The 21,419-nt window shown below is 50.5% G+C and overlaps 1 protein-coding gene across 1 annotated transcript in view; it reads right to left on the minus strand.

Moving 5' to 3' along the window:
- Positions 1-21,419, minus strand: part of ephb4b (eph receptor B4b) — a 121,960-nt gene that overhangs the window by 92,999 nt on the left and 7,542 nt on the right. Inside the window, exons 4-18 of the mRNA XM_072458473.1 lie at positions 19,068-19,227; positions 18,145-18,300; positions 16,999-17,346; positions 16,395-16,549; positions 13,897-14,062; positions 13,098-13,188; positions 12,706-12,758; positions 12,196-12,309; positions 10,047-10,294; positions 5,836-5,982; positions 5,165-5,233; positions 4,917-4,966; positions 4,356-4,455; positions 3,028-3,215; positions 1,787-1,945 (exon numbers count right to left, since the gene is read on the minus strand). Of these exons, the coding sequence (XP_072314574.1) occupies positions 1,787-1,945; positions 3,028-3,215; positions 4,356-4,455; positions 4,917-4,966; positions 5,165-5,233; positions 5,836-5,982; positions 10,047-10,294; positions 12,196-12,309; positions 12,706-12,758; positions 13,098-13,188; positions 13,897-14,062; positions 16,395-16,549; positions 16,999-17,346; positions 18,145-18,300; positions 19,068-19,227 (2,204 nt within the window). The remainder of the gene's footprint in view (positions 1-1,786; positions 1,946-3,027; positions 3,216-4,355; positions 4,456-4,916; positions 4,967-5,164; positions 5,234-5,835; positions 5,983-10,046; positions 10,295-12,195; positions 12,310-12,705; positions 12,759-13,097; positions 13,189-13,896; positions 14,063-16,394; positions 16,550-16,998; positions 17,347-18,144; positions 18,301-19,067; positions 19,228-21,419) is intronic.

A 21,419-nucleotide genomic window follows, 5' to 3' on the forward strand; every position in this document is an offset into this window, starting at 1 on the left:
GTGTGTTGTGTGTCTCACTGTGTATGTTGTGTGTCTCACTGTGTATGTTGTGTGTCTCACTGTGTGTGTTGTGTGTCTCACTGTGTGTGTGTGTCTCACTGTGTGTGTGTTGTGTGTCTCACTGTGTGTGTGTCTCACCGTGTGTTGTGTGTGTGTGTGTTGTGTCTCACTGTGTGTGTGTTGTGTGTCTCACTCTGTGTGTTTGTGTTGTGTGTCTCACTGTGTGTGTTGTGTGTCTCACTGTGTGTGTTGTGTGTCTCACTCTGTGTGTGTTGTGTGTCTCGCTGTGTGTGTGTTGTGTCTCACTGTGTGTGTGTTGTGTGTCTCACTGTGTGTGTGTTGTGTGTCTCACTGTGTGTGTGTGTTGTGTGTCTCACTGTGTGTGTGTGTTGTGTGTCTCACTGTGTGTGTGTGTTGTGTGTCTCACTGTGTGTGTGTGTTGTGTGTCTCACTGTGTGTGTTGTGTGTCTCACTGTGTATGTTGTGTGTCTCACTGTGTGTGTTGTGTGTCTCGCTGTGTATGTTGTGTGTCTCGCTGTGTGTGTTGTGTGTCTCGCTGTGTGTGTTGTGTGTCTCGCTGTGTGTGTGTTGTGTGTCTCACTGTGTGTGTTGTGTGTCTCACTGTGTATGTTGTGTGTCTCACTGTGTGTGTTAGTTGTGTGTCTCACTGTGTGTGTTAGTTGTGTGTCTCACTGTGTGTGTTGTGTGTCTCACTCTGTGTGTGTTGTGTGTCTCACTCTGTGTGTGTGTTGTGTGTCTCACTGTGTGTGTGTTGTGTGTCTCACTGTGTGTGTTTTGTGTGTCTCACTGTGTGTGTGTTGTGTGTCTCACTCTGTGTGTGTTGTGTGGCTCACTCTGTGTGTGTTGTGTGTCTCACTCTGTGTGTGTTGTGTGTCTCACTCTGTGTGTGTGTTGTGTGTCTCACTGTGTGTGTGTTGTGTGTCTCACTGTGTGTGTTGTGTCTCACTGTGTGTGTGTTGTGTGTCTCACTGTGTGTGTGTTGTGTGTCTCACTGTGTGTGTTGTGTGTCTCACTGTGTGTGTGTTGTGTGTCTCACTGTGTGTGTGTTGTGTGTCTCACTCTGTGTGTGTTGTGTGTCTCACTGTGTGTGTGTGTTGTGTGTCTCACTGTGTGTGTGTGTTGTGTGTCTCACTGTGTGTGTGTTGTGTGTCTCACTGTGTGTGTGTTGTGTGTCTCACTCTGTGTGTGTTGTGTGTCTCACTCTGTGTGTGTTGTGTGTCTCACTCTGTGTGTGTTGTGTGTCTCACTCTGTGTGTGTTGTGTGTCTCACTCTGTGTGTGTTGTGTGTCTCACTGTGTGTGTGTGTTGTGTGTCTCACTGTGTTGTGTGTTGTGTGTCTCACTCTGTGTGTGTGTTGTGTGTCTCACACTGTGTGTGTTTTGTGTGTCTCACACTGTGTGTGTGTTGTGTGTCTCACACTGTGTGTGTGTTGTGTGTCTCACTCTTTGTGTGTGTTGTGTGTCTCACACTGTGTGTGTGTTGTGTGTCTCACTCTGTGTGTGTGTTGTGTGTCTCACACTGTGTGTGTGTTGTGTGTCTCACACTGTGTGTGTGTTGTGTGTCTCACACTGTGTGTGTGTTGTGTGTCTCACTCTGTGTGTGTGTTGTGTGTCTCACACTGTGTGTGTGTTGTGTGTCTCACTCTGTGTGTGTGTTGTGTGTCTCACACTGTGTGTGTGTTGTGTGTCTCACTCTGTGTGTGTGTTGTGTGTCTCACTCTGTGTGTGTTGTGTGTCTCACACTGTGTGTGTGTTGTGTGTCTCACTGTGTGGTGATGAGTGACACCTCCTGGAGGCTGGTGAGCCCGTTCTGGAGGAAGCTCTGCTCATAACGCTCCATCTTTATGGCCCTCAGCCAATCAGAGACTGAGGAGCAGGAGGAGAGCCGCGTGATTGGACGTTGGTCCAGGAGCGGCTGAGACGAGCTGAAAAGACAAGAGAAGATTAGAACTAGGTCTAAACCAGGACTAAACCAGGACTAAACCAGGTCTAAACCAGGACTAAACCAGGTCTAAACCAGGTCTAAACCAGGACTAAACCAGGTCTAAACCAGGACTAAACCAGGACTAAACCAGGTCTAAACCAGGACTAAACCAGGCCTAAACCAGGACTAAACCAGGTCTAAACCAGGACTAAACCAGGTCTAAACCAGGACTAAACCAGACCTAAACCAGGACTAAACCAGGACTAAACCAGACCTAAACCAGACCTAAACCAGACCTAAACCAGACCTAAACCAGACCTAAACCAGACCTAAACCAGACCTAAACCAGGTCTAAACCAGGACTAAACCAGGACTAAACCAGGTCTAAACCAGGACTAAACCAGGTCTAAACCAGGTCTAAACCAGGACTAAACCAGGTCTAAACCAGGACTAAACCAGGTCTAAACCAGGACTAAACCAGGACTAAACCAGGACTAAACCAGGACTAAACCAGGACTAAACCAGGTCTAAACCAGGTCTAAACCAGGACTAAACCAGGTCTAAACCAGGTCTAAACCAGGACTAAACCAGGTCTAAACCAGGTCTAAACCAGGTCCAAACCAGGCTTAAACTAGGCCTAAACCAGGACTAAACCAGGCCTAAACCAGGACTAAACCAGACCTAAACCAGGTCTAAACCAGGTCTAAACCAGACCTAAACCAGACCTAAACCAGATCTAAACCAGGACTAAACCAGGACTAAACCAGGTCTAAACCAGGACTAAACCAGACCTAAACCAGACCTAAACCAGGACTAAACCAGGACTAAACCAGGACTAAACCAGGTCTAAACCAGGACTAAACCAGGTCTAAACCAGGTCTAAACCAGGTCTAAACCAGGACTAAACCAGGACTAAACCAGGTCTAAACCAGGACTAAACCAGGTCTAAACCAGGACTAAACCAAGTCTAAACCAGGTCTAAACCAGGTCCAAACCAGGCTTAAACTAGGCCTAAACCAGGACTAAACCAGGCCTAAACCAGACCTAAACCAGGTCTAAACCAGGGCTAAAATAGTGTCTTACTGGGCGGAGTCTGTGATCTTGAGGGAGGCGGGGTTTCGGATCAGCCTATCGAGCGCTGACACAACGTCGCAGAAACGTGGCCGATTGGCTCGTTCCTTCTGCCAACAGTCGAGCATCAGCCAATGGAGCGCAGCGGGACAGTCAGGGGGCGGAGGCAAGCGGTAATCCTGCTCAATCGCATTTATCACCTGAAATACACAACACACGCCTGAAACACACAACACACGCCTGAAACACACAACACACGCCTGAAACAACACACGCCTGAAACAACACACGCCTGAAACACACAACACACGCCTGACACAACACACGCCTGACACAACACACGCCTGAAACAACACACGCCTGACACAACACACGCCTGAAACACACAACACACGCCTGAAACAACACACGCCTGAAACAACACACGCCTGAAACAACACAACACACGCCTGAAACAACACACGCCTGAAACAACACACGCCTGAAACAACACAACACACGCCTGAAACAACACACGCCTGAAACAACACACGCCTGAAACAACACACACCTGAAACAACACGCGCCTGAAACAACACGCGCCTGAAACAACACACGCCTGAAACACACAACACACGCCTGAAACACACAACACACGCCTGAAACACACAACACACGCCTGACACAACACACGCCTGAAACACACAACACACGCCTGAAACACACAACACACGCCTGACACAACACACGCCTGAAACAACACACGCCTGAAACAACACACGCCTGAAACAACACACGCCTGAAACACACAACACACGCCTGAAACACACAACACACGCCTGAAACACACAACACACGCCTGAAACACACAACACACGCCTGAAACACACGCCTGAAACACACGCCTGAAACACACAACACACGCCTGAAACACACAACACACGCCTGAAACACACAACACACGCCTGAAACACACAACACACCCCTGAAACACACAACACACCCCTGAAACACACAACACACACCTGAAACACACAAAACATGCCTGAAACAACACATGCCTGAAACACACAACACACGCCTGAAACACACAACGGACACAGACAACACACGCCTGACACACAACACACGCCTGAAACACACAACACACACACAACACACGCCTGAAACACACAACAAACACCTGACACACAACACACGCCTGACACACACAACACACACTACACGCCTGTAACACACACCTGAAACACAGTTGTACACACGTCCTGGTTGCTAATGTGTGTGTTGTGTATTGTGTGTTACTCACGTCCTGGTTGCTCATGTGTGTGTGTTGTGTATTGTGTGTGTTGTGTGTTACTCACGTCCTGGTTGCTCATGTCCCAGTACGGTCGCTCTCCGTATGACATCACTTCCCACATGACGATGCCGTAGCTCCAGGCGTCGCTCGCAGACGTGAACTTCCTGTCAAACGGCCAATCACAGAGCAGAAAGTGAGAAGGGCCAATCACAGAGCAGTGAGACGAGCCAATCACAGAGCAGTGAGACGAGCCAATCACAGAGCAGTGAGACGAGCCAATCACAGAGCAGTGAGACGAGCAGGTTTAATTGATCTTTTGTATTTCTGATTTAGTTTTGGAGTAAAATACAGATCCGACTGAAACGAGTATTTTTAATTAATGATAAATGAGGCTCAGAACCTCGTGTGTGTCTGTGTGGGAGGAGCCTGTCTGTGTGGGAGGAGCCTGTCTGTGTGGGAGGAGCCTGTCTGTGTGGGAGGAGCCTGTCTCTGTGGGAGGAGCCTGTCTGTGTGGGAGGAGCATGTCTCTGTGGGAGGAGCATGTCTGTGTGGGAGGAGCCTGTCTCTGTGGGAGGAGCGTGTCTCTGTGGGAGGAGCATGTCTCTGTGGGAGGAGCCTGTCTGACCTGTACGCGATGGCTTCAGGAGCCGTCCAGCGAATCGGGATCTTTCCTCCCTGAAACAGAGTTCAGACCTGGTTCAGTCTGGTTCGGTCTGGATCGGTCTGGTTCGGTCTGGTTCGGTCTGGATCGGTCTGGTTCGGTCTGGTTCGGTCTGGATCGGTCTGGATCGGTCTGGATCGGTCTGGATCGGTCTGGATCGGTCTGGTTCGGTCTGGTTCGGTCTGGTTCGGTCTGGTTCGGTCTGGACTCACTAAAGAGCTGGTGTACGTTGGATCAGAAGAGTTTTCGGTCAGAAACCTGCTCAGGCCAAAGTCAGAGACCTGAAAATGAGACAAAAGAAGATGGTGTAAAAGTGAAGCGTCTGGGGAGAACATGATAATGTCACTGTGTTTAGAGCTCAGACTTACTTCAGACCCCATGGGAAGAGCTGCCCCCACTTTAAATACTCTGGGTCTATAAACCCTGCCCTCCTCATAATTCCTCGTCTGATTAGCTTTAGCTCATCTTAACTTTAGCTTAGCTTTGGCTCATCTTAACTTTAGCTTAGCTTTAGCATTAGCTCATCTTAACTTTAGCTTAGCTTTAGCTCATCTTAACTTTAGCTTAACTCATCTTAGCTTTAGCTCATCTTAACTTTAGCTTAGCTTTAGCGTTAGCTCATCTTAACTTTAGCTTAACTCATCTTAGCTTTAGCTCATCTTAACTTTAGCTTAGCTTTAGCGTTAGCTCATCTTAACTTTAGCTCATTTTAGCTTTAGCTCATCTTAGCTTTAGCTTAACTTTAGTTCTAGACTTTTGTTTGTCTCATTAGGGACATTAAGTCATGATATAAATGTAAGAGTCACGATTATCAGCAAAAGAAAAGCGGGGCGTGGCCCGGTGCCCCCGGGGCGTGGCCCCTCTGTCAGCGCTGTAGACTCACTTTGCAGACCAGGTTGGAGTTGACCAGGATGTTTCGTGCTGCCAGGTCTCGGTGGACGTAGCTCATCTCAGACAGATACTTCATCCCAGCAGCGATGCCTCTGAGCATCCCAACCAACTGTATCACTGTGAACTGTCCATCATTCATCTGACACACACCACACACACCACACACCACACACCACACACCACACACCACACACCACACACACCACACACACCACACACACCACACACACCACACACACCACACACACACACACACACACACACACACACACACACACACACACACACACACACACACACACACACACACACACACACACACACACACACACACCACACCACACACCACACACACACACACACAGACACGCACACACACAGAGACACGCACACACACAGAGACACGCACACACACAGAGACACGCACACACACAGAGACACGCACCACACCACACACACACACACACACACACACCACACACACACACACACACACCACACACACACACACACACACACAGACGAAACAGAGAAAAACAGAGTTTTAGTTTTTTCCCTCAAATGAGTGATTTTTGTTTGTTTTGCAGAAAGTGAAAGTTGAAGTACTGAAGGAGCCTCAGTACACAGAGAAATATATATATATATATATATATATATATATATATATATATATATATATATATATATATATATATATATATATATATATATATATATATATATATATATATATATATATATATATATATATATATATATTACGTCATAAGGCGCTGGTACAACTAGCAGCCCGGTGTAAACGACAGAACGAGAGAATCCGGGAAGAATAGAGGTGGAGGTCTGGCGGTGTATGTGAACACGAGCTGGTCCAAACCCGAACACTGCACAGTGAAGCAGCAGCTGTGTAACAAGGATATTGAACTATTGGCTATTGGCATGAGGCCATATTATCTGCCCCGGGAGTTCTCACATGTGATTTTAATCGCAGTCTATGTGGCCCCGTCTGCCAATGCTGAAAATGCTTGTGAAGCACTGCTCTCCTGCACTTGTAGGCTGCAAACACAGCACCCACAGGCTCTCTTCCTCATCTCTGGTGACTTTAACAACACTTCTCCCTCTTCTGTCCTACCAACATACACCCAGTATGTCTCCTGTCCCACCAGAGACAATAGAACATTGGACTTGTTTTTAGCCAACACCAAGGAGGCTCCTCCCCCCTCCCTCCCCTGGGCCGCTCGGACCACACCCTTGTACATCTGAGGCCTGTGGTGTCCCGTGTGGTGAGGATGTGGTCTGCTGAGAGCGAGGAGGCTCTGAGGGACTGCTTCAGCACCACTGTCTGGACTGAGCACCATCACAGAGCATCAGGACATCAGCACCATCACAGAGCATCAGGACATCAGCACCATCACAGAGCATCAGGACATCAGCACCATCACAGAGCATCAGGACATCAGCACCATCACAGAGCATCAGGACATCAGCACCATCACAGAGCATCAGGACATCAGCACCATCACAGAGCATCAGGACATCAAGACCATCACAGAGCATCAGGACATCAGCACCATCACAGAGCATCAGGACATCAGCACCATCACAGAGCATCAGGACATCAGCACCATCACAGAGCATCAGGACATCAGCACCATCACAGAGCATCAGGACATCAGCACCATCACAGAGCATCAGGACATCAAGACCATCACAGAGCATCAGGACATCAGCACCATCACAGAGCATCAGGACATCAGCACCATCAACATCAACTTCTGTTTTGAGAACATTGTTCACTCCCGGACGGTGTTTTCCAAACAACAAGCCCTGGATGAACCGTGACCTGAAGGCTCTGCTGAAGGAGAAGAAGAGCCTTCAGGTCAGAACAAGGAGGAGCTGAGGACTGTGCAGAAGGAGCTGAGGAGGGAGATCAGGCAGGAGGAGGCTGGCTACAGGAGGAGCAGCTGCAGCAAAAGAACATTCAGGGAGTGGGAGGCGCCTGAAAACCATCTCGGGCTTCAAAATCCCCCCTGCCCAGACAGAGGGGGATCTACAGTGGGTGAATGATTTAAATGCTCACTTCTTGAGATCCCCCTGCACAGACCCCTCCCCCTGCACAGCTGCATGCTCCCTCTTCCACAGCTGGACAATGCCCTGCATCTGTTCCTCTTCGCTTCTCTGCCCCGGACCATCAGCTCCCCACTTCGCCTGGACTCACCCGTCCCCCCAGCACACAGTCCCCCTGGACTCACCCGTCCCCCCAGCACACAGTCCCCCTGGACTCACCCGTCCCCCCAGCACACAGTCCCCCTGCCAACCACTGACTGTCACAGCAGCACAGGTGAGGAGTGAGCTGAAGAGGATTAAAGTGAGGAAGGAGCAGGACCTGAGGCATCAGCCCCAGGCTCCTTAAGTCCTGCAGATGAACTGTGTGGAGTTATGGAGCATGTCTTCAACATGAGCCTGAAGCTGAGGCTGGTACCACAGGTCTGAAGACCTCCTGTCTGGTGCCTGTGCCTAAGACACCGCGCCCCAAAGACCTCAACAGCTTCAGGCCGGTGTCTCTCACGTCCTGATGAAGACACTGGAGCTGGTCCTGGACCACCTCCGCTCCACCGTGAGCTCAGCCATGGACCTGCTGCAGTTTGTATACGTCCTGACATCGGAGTGGAGGACGCCGTCCTCTCCTGCTGCACCGCTCTCTCTCTCACCTGGAGAAGCCTGGCAGCTCTGTGAGGATCCTGTTCTTTCATCTCTCCAGCGCCTTCAACACCATCAGCTCCTGAGGGACAAGCTGGAGACGGCTCCTGAGGGACAAGCTGGAGACGCTGGTGTGGAGCACGACCTGCAGAGTGGATCCTGGACCACCTCACAGACCGACCCCAGTTTGTAAGAGCCCGGAACTGTGTGTCTGACACTCGGACCTGCAGTGTGGGGGCGCCCCAGGGCACTGTCCTCGCGCCCTTTCTCTTCACCCTTTACACTGCAGACCTCAGACACGGACAGCTGTGACCTGCAGAAGTTCTCTGACCACTCTGCCATCATGGGACTCATCACAGACGACGATGAGGAGGACAGAGGACAGAGGACAGAGGAGCAGGACTTTGTGGAACCTCCTCCTCATCAACGCGGTGAAGACCAAGGAGATGGTGGTGGATTTCCGCAGACGCCACCCCACTGCCCCCTCACCAGTGAACATCCAGGGACGGGACAGGCCACGCCCCCCTCACCAGTGAACATCCAGGGACGGGACAGGCCACGCCCCCCTCACCAGAGAACATCCAGGGACGGGACAGGCCACGCCCCCCTCACCAGGGACGGGACATTGAGACAGTGACTCATACAAGGACCTGGTGTTTCATCTGAACCACAAACTGGACTCATAACACAGACTGAACAGAGTCAGAGTCGGCTCCACCTCCTGAGGAGACTCAGGTCTTTTGGAGTGACAGGGCCACTCCTGACAGGGCCGCTCCTGACAGGGCCGCTCCTGACAGGGCCGCTCCTGACAGGGCCGCTCCTGACAGGGCCGCTCCTGACAGGGCCGCTCCTGACAGGGCCGCTCCTGAAGACCTTCTCCTCCTCTGTGGTGCATCAGCTCCTGTAGGTGTGGTCATCACAGAGGGAGAGGAAGAAGCTGGACAAAGCTCCGTCCTGGGCTGTCCTCTGGACTCGGTGCAGGAGGTGGGGGACAGAAGGGTCCTGGCTAAACTCACATCTATGCTGGACCATGAGTGTCGCCCCCTGCAGGACACTCTGTCCCCTGCAGGACACTCTGTCCCCTGCAGGACACTCTGTTCCCTGCAGGACACTCTGTTCCCTGCAGGACACTCTGTCCCCTGCAGGACACACTGTCCCCTGCAGGACACTCTGTCCCCTGCAGGACACACTGTCCTTCTGCTGATGTCAGACTTTAGAACAAACACTGTTCGTCCTGAACATGTGAAATCCATGTGCTGTCGTGATCACATGACATGGTGTTTATTTATTTATTTATTTATTTGTCAATGGGAGGTTTTGTTTATAAAAGATCTTCTACTGAGGGTGTTTTTCAGACTTCCTATAAATGATCTGTTCTTTTCCTCTGGATCTTCCTGCGTTGCAACAATGAAATTTCCCCCCAATTTAACCCTTATCTTATATATATATATATATATATATGTGTGTATGTATGTATGTATGTGTGTGTTTATATATATATGTTACCCTGAGGAAGCTGTCCAGCGCCCCGTTCTCCATGTACTCGGTGAGGATCATGGCGGGACAGGAGGACGTGATGACTCCCTCCAGGTGGATGATGTTCGGGTGCTGAAACTGGCCCATGATGGACGCCTCAGACAGGAAGTCCCGCCTCTGCTTGTCCGTGTACCCGCCCTTTAGGGTCTTAATGGCCACGTAGTTCTCCCGCCGTCCAGGAACCTGCAGCCGACCACGACACACCTCCCCGAACTCTCCTGGACATGAGAGACATGTGAAGAGGACAACCAAAGACATGTGAGGAGAGACAACCAGAGACATGTGAGGAGGACAACCAAAGACATGTGAGGAGGACAACCAAAGACATGTGAGGAGAGACAACCAGAGACATGTGAGGAGGACAACCAGAGACATGTGAGGAGAGACAACCAGAGACATGTGAGGAGGACAACCAAAGACATGTGAGGAGAGACAACCAGAGACATGTGAGGAGGACAACCAGAGACATGTGAGGAGGACAACCAGAGACATGTGAGGAGGACAACCAAAGACATGTGAGGAGAGACAACCAGAGACATGTGAGGAGAGACAACCAGAGACATGTGAGGAGGACAACCAGAGACATGTGTGGAGGACAACCAGAGACATGTGAGGAGAGACAACCAGAGACATGTGAGGAGAGACAACCAGAGACATGTGAGGAGAGACAACCAGAGACATGTGAGGAGGACAACCAGAGACATGTGAGGAGAGACAACCAGAGACATGTGAGGAGAGACAACCAGACATGTGAGGAGAGACAACCAGAGACATGTGAGGAGAGACAACCAAAGACATGTGAGGAGAGACAACCAGAGACATGTGAGGAGGACAACCAAAGACATGTGAGGAGAGACAACCAGAGACATGTGAGGAGGACAACCAAAGACATGTGAGGAGAGACAACCAGAGACATGTGAGGAGGACAACCAAAGACATGTGAGGAGAGACAACCAGAGACATGTGAGGAGGACAACCAGAGACATGTGAGGAGAGACAACCAGAGACATGTGAGGAGGACAACCAAAGACATGTGAGGAGAGACAACCAGAGACATGTGAGGAGGACAACCAAAGACATGTGAGGAGGACAACCAGAGACATGTGAGGAGAGACAACCAGAGACATGTGAGGAGGACAACCAAAGACATGTGAGGAGAGACAACCAAAGACATGTGAGGAGAGACAACCAGAGACATGTGAGGAGGACAACCAGAGACATGTGAGGAGGACAACCAGAGACATGTGAGGAGGACAACCAAAGACATGTGAGGAGGACAACCAGAGACATGTGAGGAGGACAACCAAAGACATGTGAGGAGAGACAACCAGAGACATGTGAGGAGGACAACCAGAGACATGTGAGGAGAGACAACCAGAGACATGTGAGGAGAGACAACCAGAGACATGTGAGGAGGACAACCAGAGACATGTGAGGAGGACAACCAGAGACATGTGAGGAGGACAACCAAAGACATGTGAGGAGGACAACCAGAGACATGTGAGGAGGACAACCAAAGACATGTGAGGAGAGACAACCAGAGACATGTGAGGAGAGACAACCAGAGACATGTGAGGAGGACAACCAGAGACATGTGTGGAGGACAACCAGACATGTGAGGAGGACAACCAGAGACATGTGAGGAGGACAACCAGAGACATGTGAGGAGAGACAACCAGAGACATGTGAGGAGAGACAACCAGAGACATGTGAGGAGAGACAACCAGAGACATGTGAGGAGGACAACCAGAGACATGTGAGGAGAGACAACCAGAGACATGTGAGGAGGACAACCAGAGACATGTGAGGAGAGACAACCAGAGACATGTGAGGAGAGACAACCAGAGACATGTGAGGAGAGACAACCAGAGACATGTGAGGAGGACAACCAGAGACATGTGTGGAGGACAACCAGAGACATGTGAGGAGAGACAACCAAAGACATGTGAGGAGGACAACCAGAGACATGTGAGGAGAGACAACCAGAGACATGTGAGGAGGACAACCAGAGACATGTGAGGAGAGACAACCAGAGACATGTGAGGAGAGACAACCAGAGACATGTGAGGAGAGACAACCAGAGACATGACCGGTCTTGGTCCTGGTCTAAGTCTCAGACCTGCTCCGATGACCTCCTCGATCTTCACACAGGAGGCGTCGATCTCTCTGGTGAACTGTCTCACAGCCTGTTCAGGATCCTCATATGTGAAAGGATCAATGTACAACTTCATACCTGACACACACACACACACACACACACACACACACACACACACACACACACACACACACACACACACACACACACACACACACACACACACACACACACACACACACACACACACACACACACACACACACACACACACACACACACACACACACACACACACACACACACACACACACACACACACACACACACACACACACACACACACACACACACACACACACACACACACACACACACACACACACACACACACACACACACACACACACACACACACACACACACACACACACACACACACACACACACACACACACACACACACACACACACACACACAGTTATAGAAATGTTCACATTTTTATTTAAATATCTAAAACTGACACTGACTTTGGTTCATCTGGAAACTGCTTTTGTCTCTCAGACCTCGTCGTGTTTTCTTCCTGAAAAACATCACACGCTCTAAACCAGGTCTAAACCAGGTCTAAAACCAGGTCTAAACCAGGTCTAAAACCAGGTCTAAACCAGGACTAAACCAGGACTAAACCAGGTCTAAACCAGGTCTAAACCAGGACTAAACCAGGTCTAAACCAGGTCTAAACCAGGTCTAAACCAGGTCTAAACCAGGACTAAACCAGGTCTAAAACCAGGTCTAAACCAGGTCTAAACCAGGTCTAAACCAGGTCTAAACCAGGACTAAACCAGGTCTAAACCAGGTCTAAACCAGGTCTAAACCAGGTCTAAACCAGGTCTAAACCAGGACTAAACCAGGTGAGTTTTACCTGTAGCACAAAGCAGCAATCATAGATCCGCCCACCAGCAGCAGGATTGTCATGGTAACCAGGACAGCGGTCAGCACCAGGTGAGAGTTACCTGTCAATTAAAGAGACTTAAACCGGTTCAGCTCCACAGGCGGGTATAGACCGGGTATAGACCGGGTATAGACCGGGTTATAGACCGGGTTATAGACCGGGTATAGACCGGGTTATAGACCGGGTTATAGACCAGGTATAGACTGGGTTATAGACCGGGTTATAGACCGGGTTATAGACCGGGTTTAGACTGGGTATAGACTGGGTATAGACTGGGTTATAGACCGGGTTATAGACCGGGTTTAGACTGGGTATAGACCGGGTTATAGACCGGGTTATAGACCGGGTTATAGACCGGGTTATAGACCGGGTATAGACCGGGTTATAGACCGGGTTATAGACCGGGTATAGACCGGGTTATAGACCGGGTATAGACCGGGTATAGACCGGGTTATAGACCGGGTAATAGACCGGGTTATAGACCGGGTTATAGACCGGGTATGGACCGGGTTATAGACCGGGTTATAGACCGGGTTATAGACCGGGTATAGACCGGGTATAGACCGGGTTATAGACCAGGTATAGACCGGGTTTAGACTGGGTATAGACTGGGTTATAGACCGGGTATAGACCGGGTATAGACCGGGTATAGACCGGGTTATAGACCAGGTATAGAACGGGTATAGACCGGGTATAGACCGGGTATAGACCGGGTATAGACCGGGTATAGACCGGGTATAGACCGGGTATAGACCGGGTGAGATCTTACCTTCGGGCAGAGTGCTGAAGTTGGTGTCAGCGCTGAACGGTCCAAACCCAGTACTGGACCGGGCTCGGACTTGGACCATGTACTTTGTGGATCTTCTGAGACCGAGCAGAACCAGAGACGCCGCCCTGCTGGACACATACTGCCACTGCCCCGAGCCCTCGCCCTCCTGACCAGAAGAGACAGGACCGTCACTGAACCAGTTACGATCCTCCTTGAACCAGTTATGATCCTCCTTGAACCAGTTATGATCCTCCTTGAACCAGTTATGATCCTCCTTAAACCAGTTACGATCCTCCTTAAACCAGTTACGATCCTCCTGACGATCCTCCTTGAACCAGTTATGATCCTCCTTGAACCAGTTATGATCCTCCTTGAACCAGTTACGATCCTCCTTAAACCAGTTACGATCCTCCTTAAACCAGTTACGATCCTCCTTAAACCAGTTACGATCCTCCTTGAACCAGTTACGATCCTCCTTAAACCAGTTACGATCCTCCTTAAACCAGTTACGATCCTCCTTGAACCAGTTACGATCCTCCTTAAACCAGTTACGATCCTCCTGACGATCCTCCTTAAACCAGTTACGATCCTCCTTAAACCAGTTACGATCCTCCTTGAACCAGTTACGATCCTCCTTGAACCAGTTACGATCCTCCTTAAACCAGTTACGATCCTCCTTAAACCAGTTACGATCCTCCTGACGATCCTCCTTGAACCAGTTATGATCCTCCTTGAACCAGTTATGATCCTCCTTAAACCAGTTACGATCCTCCTTAAACCAGTTACGATCCTCCTTAAACCAGTTACGATCCTCCTTAAACCAGTTACGATCCTCCTTAAACCAGTTACGATCCTCCTTGAACCAGTTACGATCCTCCTTGAACCAGTTACGATCCTCCTTAAACCAGTTACGATCCTCCTTAAACCAGTTACGATCCTCCTTAAACCAGTTACGATCCTCCTTAAACCAGTTACGATCCTCCTTGAACCAGTTACGATCCTCCTTAAACCAGTTACGATCCTCCTTAAACCAGTTACGATCCTCCTTAAACCAGTTACGATCCTCCTTAAACCAGTTACGATCCTCCTTAAACCAGTTACGATCCTCCTTAAACCAGTTACGATCCTCCTTAAACCAGTTACGATCCTCTTGAGGCCGGCGCATTTTTCATATCTCAAATATTCTCTTACATCATCACTTTATTTCCTGCTCAATACCATAAGTTATACATCATTTTAAAGATTATTTTCTTAACTAAACGAATATGTCATTGATTTACATTGAATAATTTTCCCCAAGAAGCAATTGCCAATAGTTTGTGAGAAAGTCTCAACTTTGACAAACTCATGTCCTGTTTGTGTTCATGACGAAACGGGTTTAATTCTGTTCATCCTTGTGTCAGTTTGTCCGTAAAGAACATGAACAACAATATACACTTATACACTTGTATTTTTACTGGAGTTTTCACATTTCAAGATATTGTCAAGTAAACAAACTTTTCTTTGATTCTCGTCCGGTGCATTTCTCCGTCCATAACAAATGACCTGTTTTACTTATAAGATGGTGTTTGGCATCGATCTCTTCCTCAGACTGTTTCCTACAGAATGAGACCATCACCGGGTTTGTAGCCACATAGCTAACGTCAGCAGTGACTTAGCGGACTTTGATTGACATATTATTCTAGCCAATAAAAATAGCTTTCGAATGGGGGGCTGGACTTAGAACTTATCCACACAGAATCCTCTGTAATGCTCATGCGTAAGAGTGTGAAGAGGAGGAGAGGAGGGGACTAGATTTTACGCATAACGTTTTCCGATTTTATTCGCCTTTTGGACGCATATTTTGTTAGATATATGTATTATTATATCAATATAAAAAATTATATATATATATATATATATATATATATTATATATATGTGAAATTCATGGTAAACTCATATTGACACATTTTCACATGCATTGTTTTTAGCAGTTATAATAGTATTAGTGGTTCTACAAAACATCAACATGTATGTTTTATGATCATAGAGGAGCTAAAACTGTAATAAAACAGTTTGGCACATATTTGGATCACTTGAATATACTTTCTGATACAAAAAGGTCAAAGCACCACATGCTTCTGTTCTAGAGATGTGAAACTTGACACAGTTGTTGTCATGACAACAGCATGTGCAGTGAACAGCATAAACACACAATGAAGTCTGTCCTGCTCAGGACCTTTACACATGGACAATATTCAGGCGAGACTGAAAAAAGGATGTTTTGTTCATGTTTGTGCTTCTGTGGTGTGAGTGAAGCCCTGACAGTGTGACATCTGCACATCTGCAGAAACTAGAAGGCCTAAGCTTTCCCATGATGCATCACACTCACATGTGGAACGTAACATCCTCTTTTAAGAAGCAATGACTTTTGGGTCTGTCCAACCATTGTGGAGAGGTGGATGGAAACAGGTTAAGGCTAGCCTCAGGTTAAACTGGTTCAGATCCAGGTCTTACCTTGGGGCAGTAGCGCAGCTGATAGTCCAGGACCCGGTTCGGGGTTTGAGAACGGGTCTGGTCTGGATTCAGGACCTGGTTCGGGGGGGTCCATTCCAGAGTCAGAGAGTTCTCAGAGGCCGAGGTCCTTTTGAGTCCAGAGACCAGACCTGGGACTAGACAAGAACAGGGTTAGAAACGGGTCCTGATCCAGTCCTGATCCAGTCCTGATCTAGTCCTGATCCAGTCCTGATCTAGTCCTGATCCAGTCCTGATCCAGTCCTGATCCAGTCCTGATCCAGTCCTGATCCAGTCCTGATCTAGTCCTGATCTAGTCCTGATCCAGTCCTGTCCTAGTCCTGATCTAGTCCTGATCTAGTCCTGATCCAGTCCTGATCTAGTCCTGATCTAGTCCTGATCTAGTCCTGATCTAGTCCTGATCCAGTCCTGATCTAGTCCTGATCTAGTCCTGATCCAGTCCTGATCCAGTCCTGATTTAGTCCAGTTAATCCTGCTTTACCGTTGGTGTAGTCCTGCTTTAGACCTTGGTCATGGTTCTGGTTCTGGTTCTGGTTCTGGTTCTGGTTCTGGTCCGGTGCTGGTCCAGGTCCTGGTCCAGGTTTACCGTTGGTGTTGGTGGTGACGTTGACCTTGACGGCGGAGGGCTGTGATTGGCTGAGAGCAGACACTCCGTTCAGTGATTGGACAGTGAAGATGTAGAGCGCTCGTGGGCGGAGTCCGATGACGACGACGCGACGCTGACTCACGGTGTTGGACGGACCAATCAGAATGCCGTCGTCACATGGGGAGCAGCCGGCAACCAATGGCAGCGCGGCGTCGGGACAGCGCTGGCACAGGATGTGATACCATAGGTCAGAGCGCCCCCCGGTGTCCAGAGGAGCACCCCACTCCAGCACCACAGACCCCGAGGCGTTTACCTGAGCGACAGGTGAGCGAGGGGCTGAGGGCGGGGCTGAGGAGAGAGAGAGAGAGGGTGAGTGACGGGCGAGCGAGGGGCTGAGGGCGGGGCCGAGGAGAGAGAGAGAGAGGGTGAGTGACGGGCGAGCGAGTTAAAGTATCAGCAGTATTAAAGTATTTCAAGTATCAGCAGTAGAAATATTAAAGTATTTCAAGTATCAGCAGTAGAAGTATTAAAGTATTTCAAGTATCCAAGTATCAGCAGAAGTATCTAAGTATTTCAAGTATCAGCAGTAGAAGTATCTAAGTATTTCAAGTATCAGCAGTAGAAGTATTAAAGTATTTCAAGTATCCAAGTATCAGCAGTAGAAGTATCTAAGTATTTCAAGTATCAGCAGTAGAAGTAGCTAAGTATTTCAAGTATCAGCAGTAGAAGTATCTAAGTATTTCAAGTATCAGCAGTAGAAGTATCTAAGTATTTCAAGTATCAGCAGTAGAAGTATCTAAGTATTTCAAGTATCAGCAGTAGAAGTATCTAAGTATTTCAAGTATCAGCAGTAGTAGTATCTAAGTATTTCAAGTATCAGCAGTAGAAGTATTAAAGTATTTCAAGTATCCAAGTATCAGCAGAAGTATCTAAGTATTTCAAGTATCAGCAGTAGAAGTATCTAAGTATTTCAAGTATCAGCAGTAGAAGTATCTAAGTATTTCAAGTATCAGCAGTAGAAGTATCTAAGTATTTCAAGTATCAGCAGTAGAAGTATCTAAGTATTTCAAGTATTAGCAGTAGAAGTATCCAAGTATTTCAAGTATCAGCAGTAGAAGTACTAACAGCAGTAGTAATAGTACTCACTGGAGCAGGCGGCGCTGGGCGAGTCGGAGTCGGCGCGCAGGTAACCGTGGCGACAGAGGCAGTAGGCGGAGCCCGGCACCAGAGTCCCGCTGAAGTCCGGACAGGAAGTACAAGTCCCCGGACCAGAGGCGGGTTTAAAGTGCCCCGCGGGACACGCTGTGGACGGGAGGGGAACTGCACTTTAGATCAGGGGTTCATAGTTCTAGACCTCCACTTATTCAAGGATCTATTTGGGGACTTATTCGGGGACTTATTCGGGGACTTATTCGGGGACTTATTGGCGATAAAGATAAGGTGAGTTCTCGTCTCGCTCTGAGCTCCGGAGCCAAGACCTTAATCCTCAAATCCTGGGTCTTATTTTAGGCTCGGGCCCCTCCCCGTCGCCGCAGTAACACTTCCTGGAGCCGGTCCACTAACCTCCGACCCCTGACCCCACGAAGAATAACAGGAAGTGCCACGGGCGCCGACAGGAAGTGGAGAGCGCACGGCACGAGTCGCCAGAGGAATGTGCGGATGACATCACAGAAGCTCAGGTTAGGAACTCTTTGTGGTCGCTCAGGGGGCCCTCAGGGGGCTCTCAGGGGCCTCTCGGGGGGGATCTCTGGGGCCTCTCGGGGGGGATCTCTGGGGCCTCTCGGGGGGCTCTCGGGGGGATCCCTGAGGCCTCTCGGGGGGATCTCTGGGGCCTCTCGGGGGGATCTCTGGGGCCTCTCGTGGGGATCTCTGGGGCCTCTCGGGGGGGATCTCTGGGGCCTCTCGGGGGGATCTCTGGGGCCTCTCGGGGGGCTCTCGGGGGGATCTCTGGGGCCTCTCGTGGGGATCTCTGGGGCCTCTCGGGGGGATCTCTGGGGCCTCTCGGGGGGATCTCTGGGGCCTCTCGGGGGGATCTCTGGGGGGCTCTCGGGGGGTTCGAAAGGTCTCACCTCGGCAGCGGGCCTCGCCGGCCGCCTCGTATCCAGGGCGACAGGCGCAGGAGGAGGAGGGCTGCCCCACCCACTGGCCGTCCTCACCGCAGAGCATGCTGGGAAGAGTAGTTTGTTCTCCAGGAGGCGTGAGAGCGTTTTCCACACACACGCCCTGAGCCTGAAGGAGAGGACAAGAGGGTTAAGGACAGGAGAGACATACAGCACACACGCCCTGAGCCTGAAGGAGAGGACAAGAGGGTTAAGGACAGGAGAGACATACAGCACACACGCCCTGAGCCTGAAGGAGAGGACAAGAGGGTTAAGGACAGGAGAGACATACAGCACACACGCCCTGAGCCTGAAGGAGAGGACAAGAGGGTTAAGGACAGGAGAGACATACAGCACACACGCCCTGAGCCTGAAGGAGAGGACAAGAGGGTTAAGGACAGGAGAGACATACAGCACACACGCCCTGAGCCTGAAGGAGAGGACAAGGCTCTGCTGAAGGAGAAGAAGAGCCTTCAGGTCAGAACAAGGAGGAGCTGAGGACTGTGCAGAAGGAGCTGAGGAGGGAGATCAGGCAGGAGGAGGCTGGCTACAGGAGGAGCAGCTGCAGAAAAAGAACATTCAGGGAGTGGGAGGCGCCTGAAAACCATCTCGGGCTTCAAAATCCCCCCTGCCCAGACAGAGGGGGATCTACAGTGGGTGAATGATTTAAATGCTCACTTCTTGAGGTTTGATCGGTTGCCCGCCCCTCCCCCTGCACAGACCCCTCCCCCTGCACAGACCCCTCCCCCTGCACAGACCCCTCCCCCTGCACAGACCCCTCCCCCTGCACAGCTGCATGCTCCCTCTTCCACAGCTGGACAATGCCCTGCATCTGTTCCTCTTCGCTTATCTGCCCCGGACCATCAGCTCCCCACTTCGCCTGGACTCACCCGTCCCCCCAGCACACAGTCCCCCTGGACTCACCCGTCCCCCCAGCACACAGTCCCCCTGCCAACCACTGACTGTCACAGCAGCACAGGTGAGGAGTGAGCTGAAGAGGATTAAAGTGAGGAAGGAGCAGGACCTGAGGCATCAGCCCCAGGCTCCTTAAGTCCTGCAGATGAACTGTGTGGACTTATGGAGCATGTCTTCAACATGAGCCTGAAGCTGAGGCTGGTACCACAGGTCTGAAGACCTCCTGTCTGGTGCCTGTGCCTAAGACCTGGCGCCCCAAAGACCTCAACAGCTTCAGGCCGGTGGCTCTCACGTCCTGATGAAGACACTGGAGCTGGTCCTGGACCACCTCCGCTCCACCGTGAGCTCAGGACCTGCTGCAGTTTGTATACGTCCTGACATCGGAGTGGAGGACGCGGTCATCTCCTGCTGCACCGCTCTCTCTCTCTCACCTGGAGAAGCCTGGCAGCTCTGTGAGGATCCTGTTCTTTCATCTCTCCAGCGCCTTCAACACCATCAGCTCCTGAGGGACAAGCTGGAGACGGCTCCTGAGGGACAAGCTGGAGACGGCTCCTGAGGGACAAGCTGGAGACGGCTGGTGTGGAGTACGACCTGCAGAGTGGATCCTGGACTACCTCACAGACCGACCCCAGTTTGTGAGAGCCCGGAACTGTGTGTCTGACACTCGGACCTGCAGTGTGGGGGACCTGCAGAGTGGGGGACCTGCAGTGTGGGGGACCTGCAGTGTGGGGGCGCCCCAGGGCACTGTCCTCGCGCCCTTTCTCTTCACCCTCTACACTGCAGACTTCAGACACGGACAGCTGTGTCCTGCAGAAGTTCTCTGACCACTCTGCCATCATGGGACTCATCACAGACGACGATGAGGAGGACAGAGGACAGAGGACAGAGGAGCAGGACTTTGTGGAACCTCCTCCTCATCAACGCGGTGAAGACCAAGGAGATGGTGGTGGATTTCCGCAGACGCCACCCCACTGCCCCCTCACCAGTGAACATCCAGGGACGGGACAGGCCACGCCCCCCTCACCAGTGACCATCCAGGGACGGGACAGGCCACGCCCCCCTCACCAGTGAACATCCAGGGACGGGACAGGCCACGCCCCCCTCACCAGTGAACATCCAGGGACGGGACAGGCCACGCCCCCCTCACCAGGGACGGGACATTGAGACAGTGACTCATACAAGGACCTGGTGTTTCATCTGAACCACAAACTGGACTCATAACACAGACTGAACAGGAAGAGCCAGAGTCGGCTCCACCTCCTGAGGAGACTCAGGTCTTTTGGAGTGACAGGGCCACTCCTGACAGGGCCACTCCTGACAGGGCCACTCCTGACAGGGCCACTCCTGACAGGGCCACTCCTGAAGGCCTTCTCTGACTCTGTGGTGGCATCAGCTCCTGTAGGTGTG

The sequence above is a fragment of the Eucyclogobius newberryi genome, unplaced genomic scaffold (genome assembly GCF_026437365.1).
Source record: "Eucyclogobius newberryi isolate DKJ021-1_F unplaced genomic scaffold, fEucNew1.0.hap1 SCAF_22, whole genome shotgun sequence".
Taxonomy (NCBI): domain Eukaryota; kingdom Metazoa; phylum Chordata; class Actinopteri; order Gobiiformes; family Gobiidae; genus Eucyclogobius; species Eucyclogobius newberryi.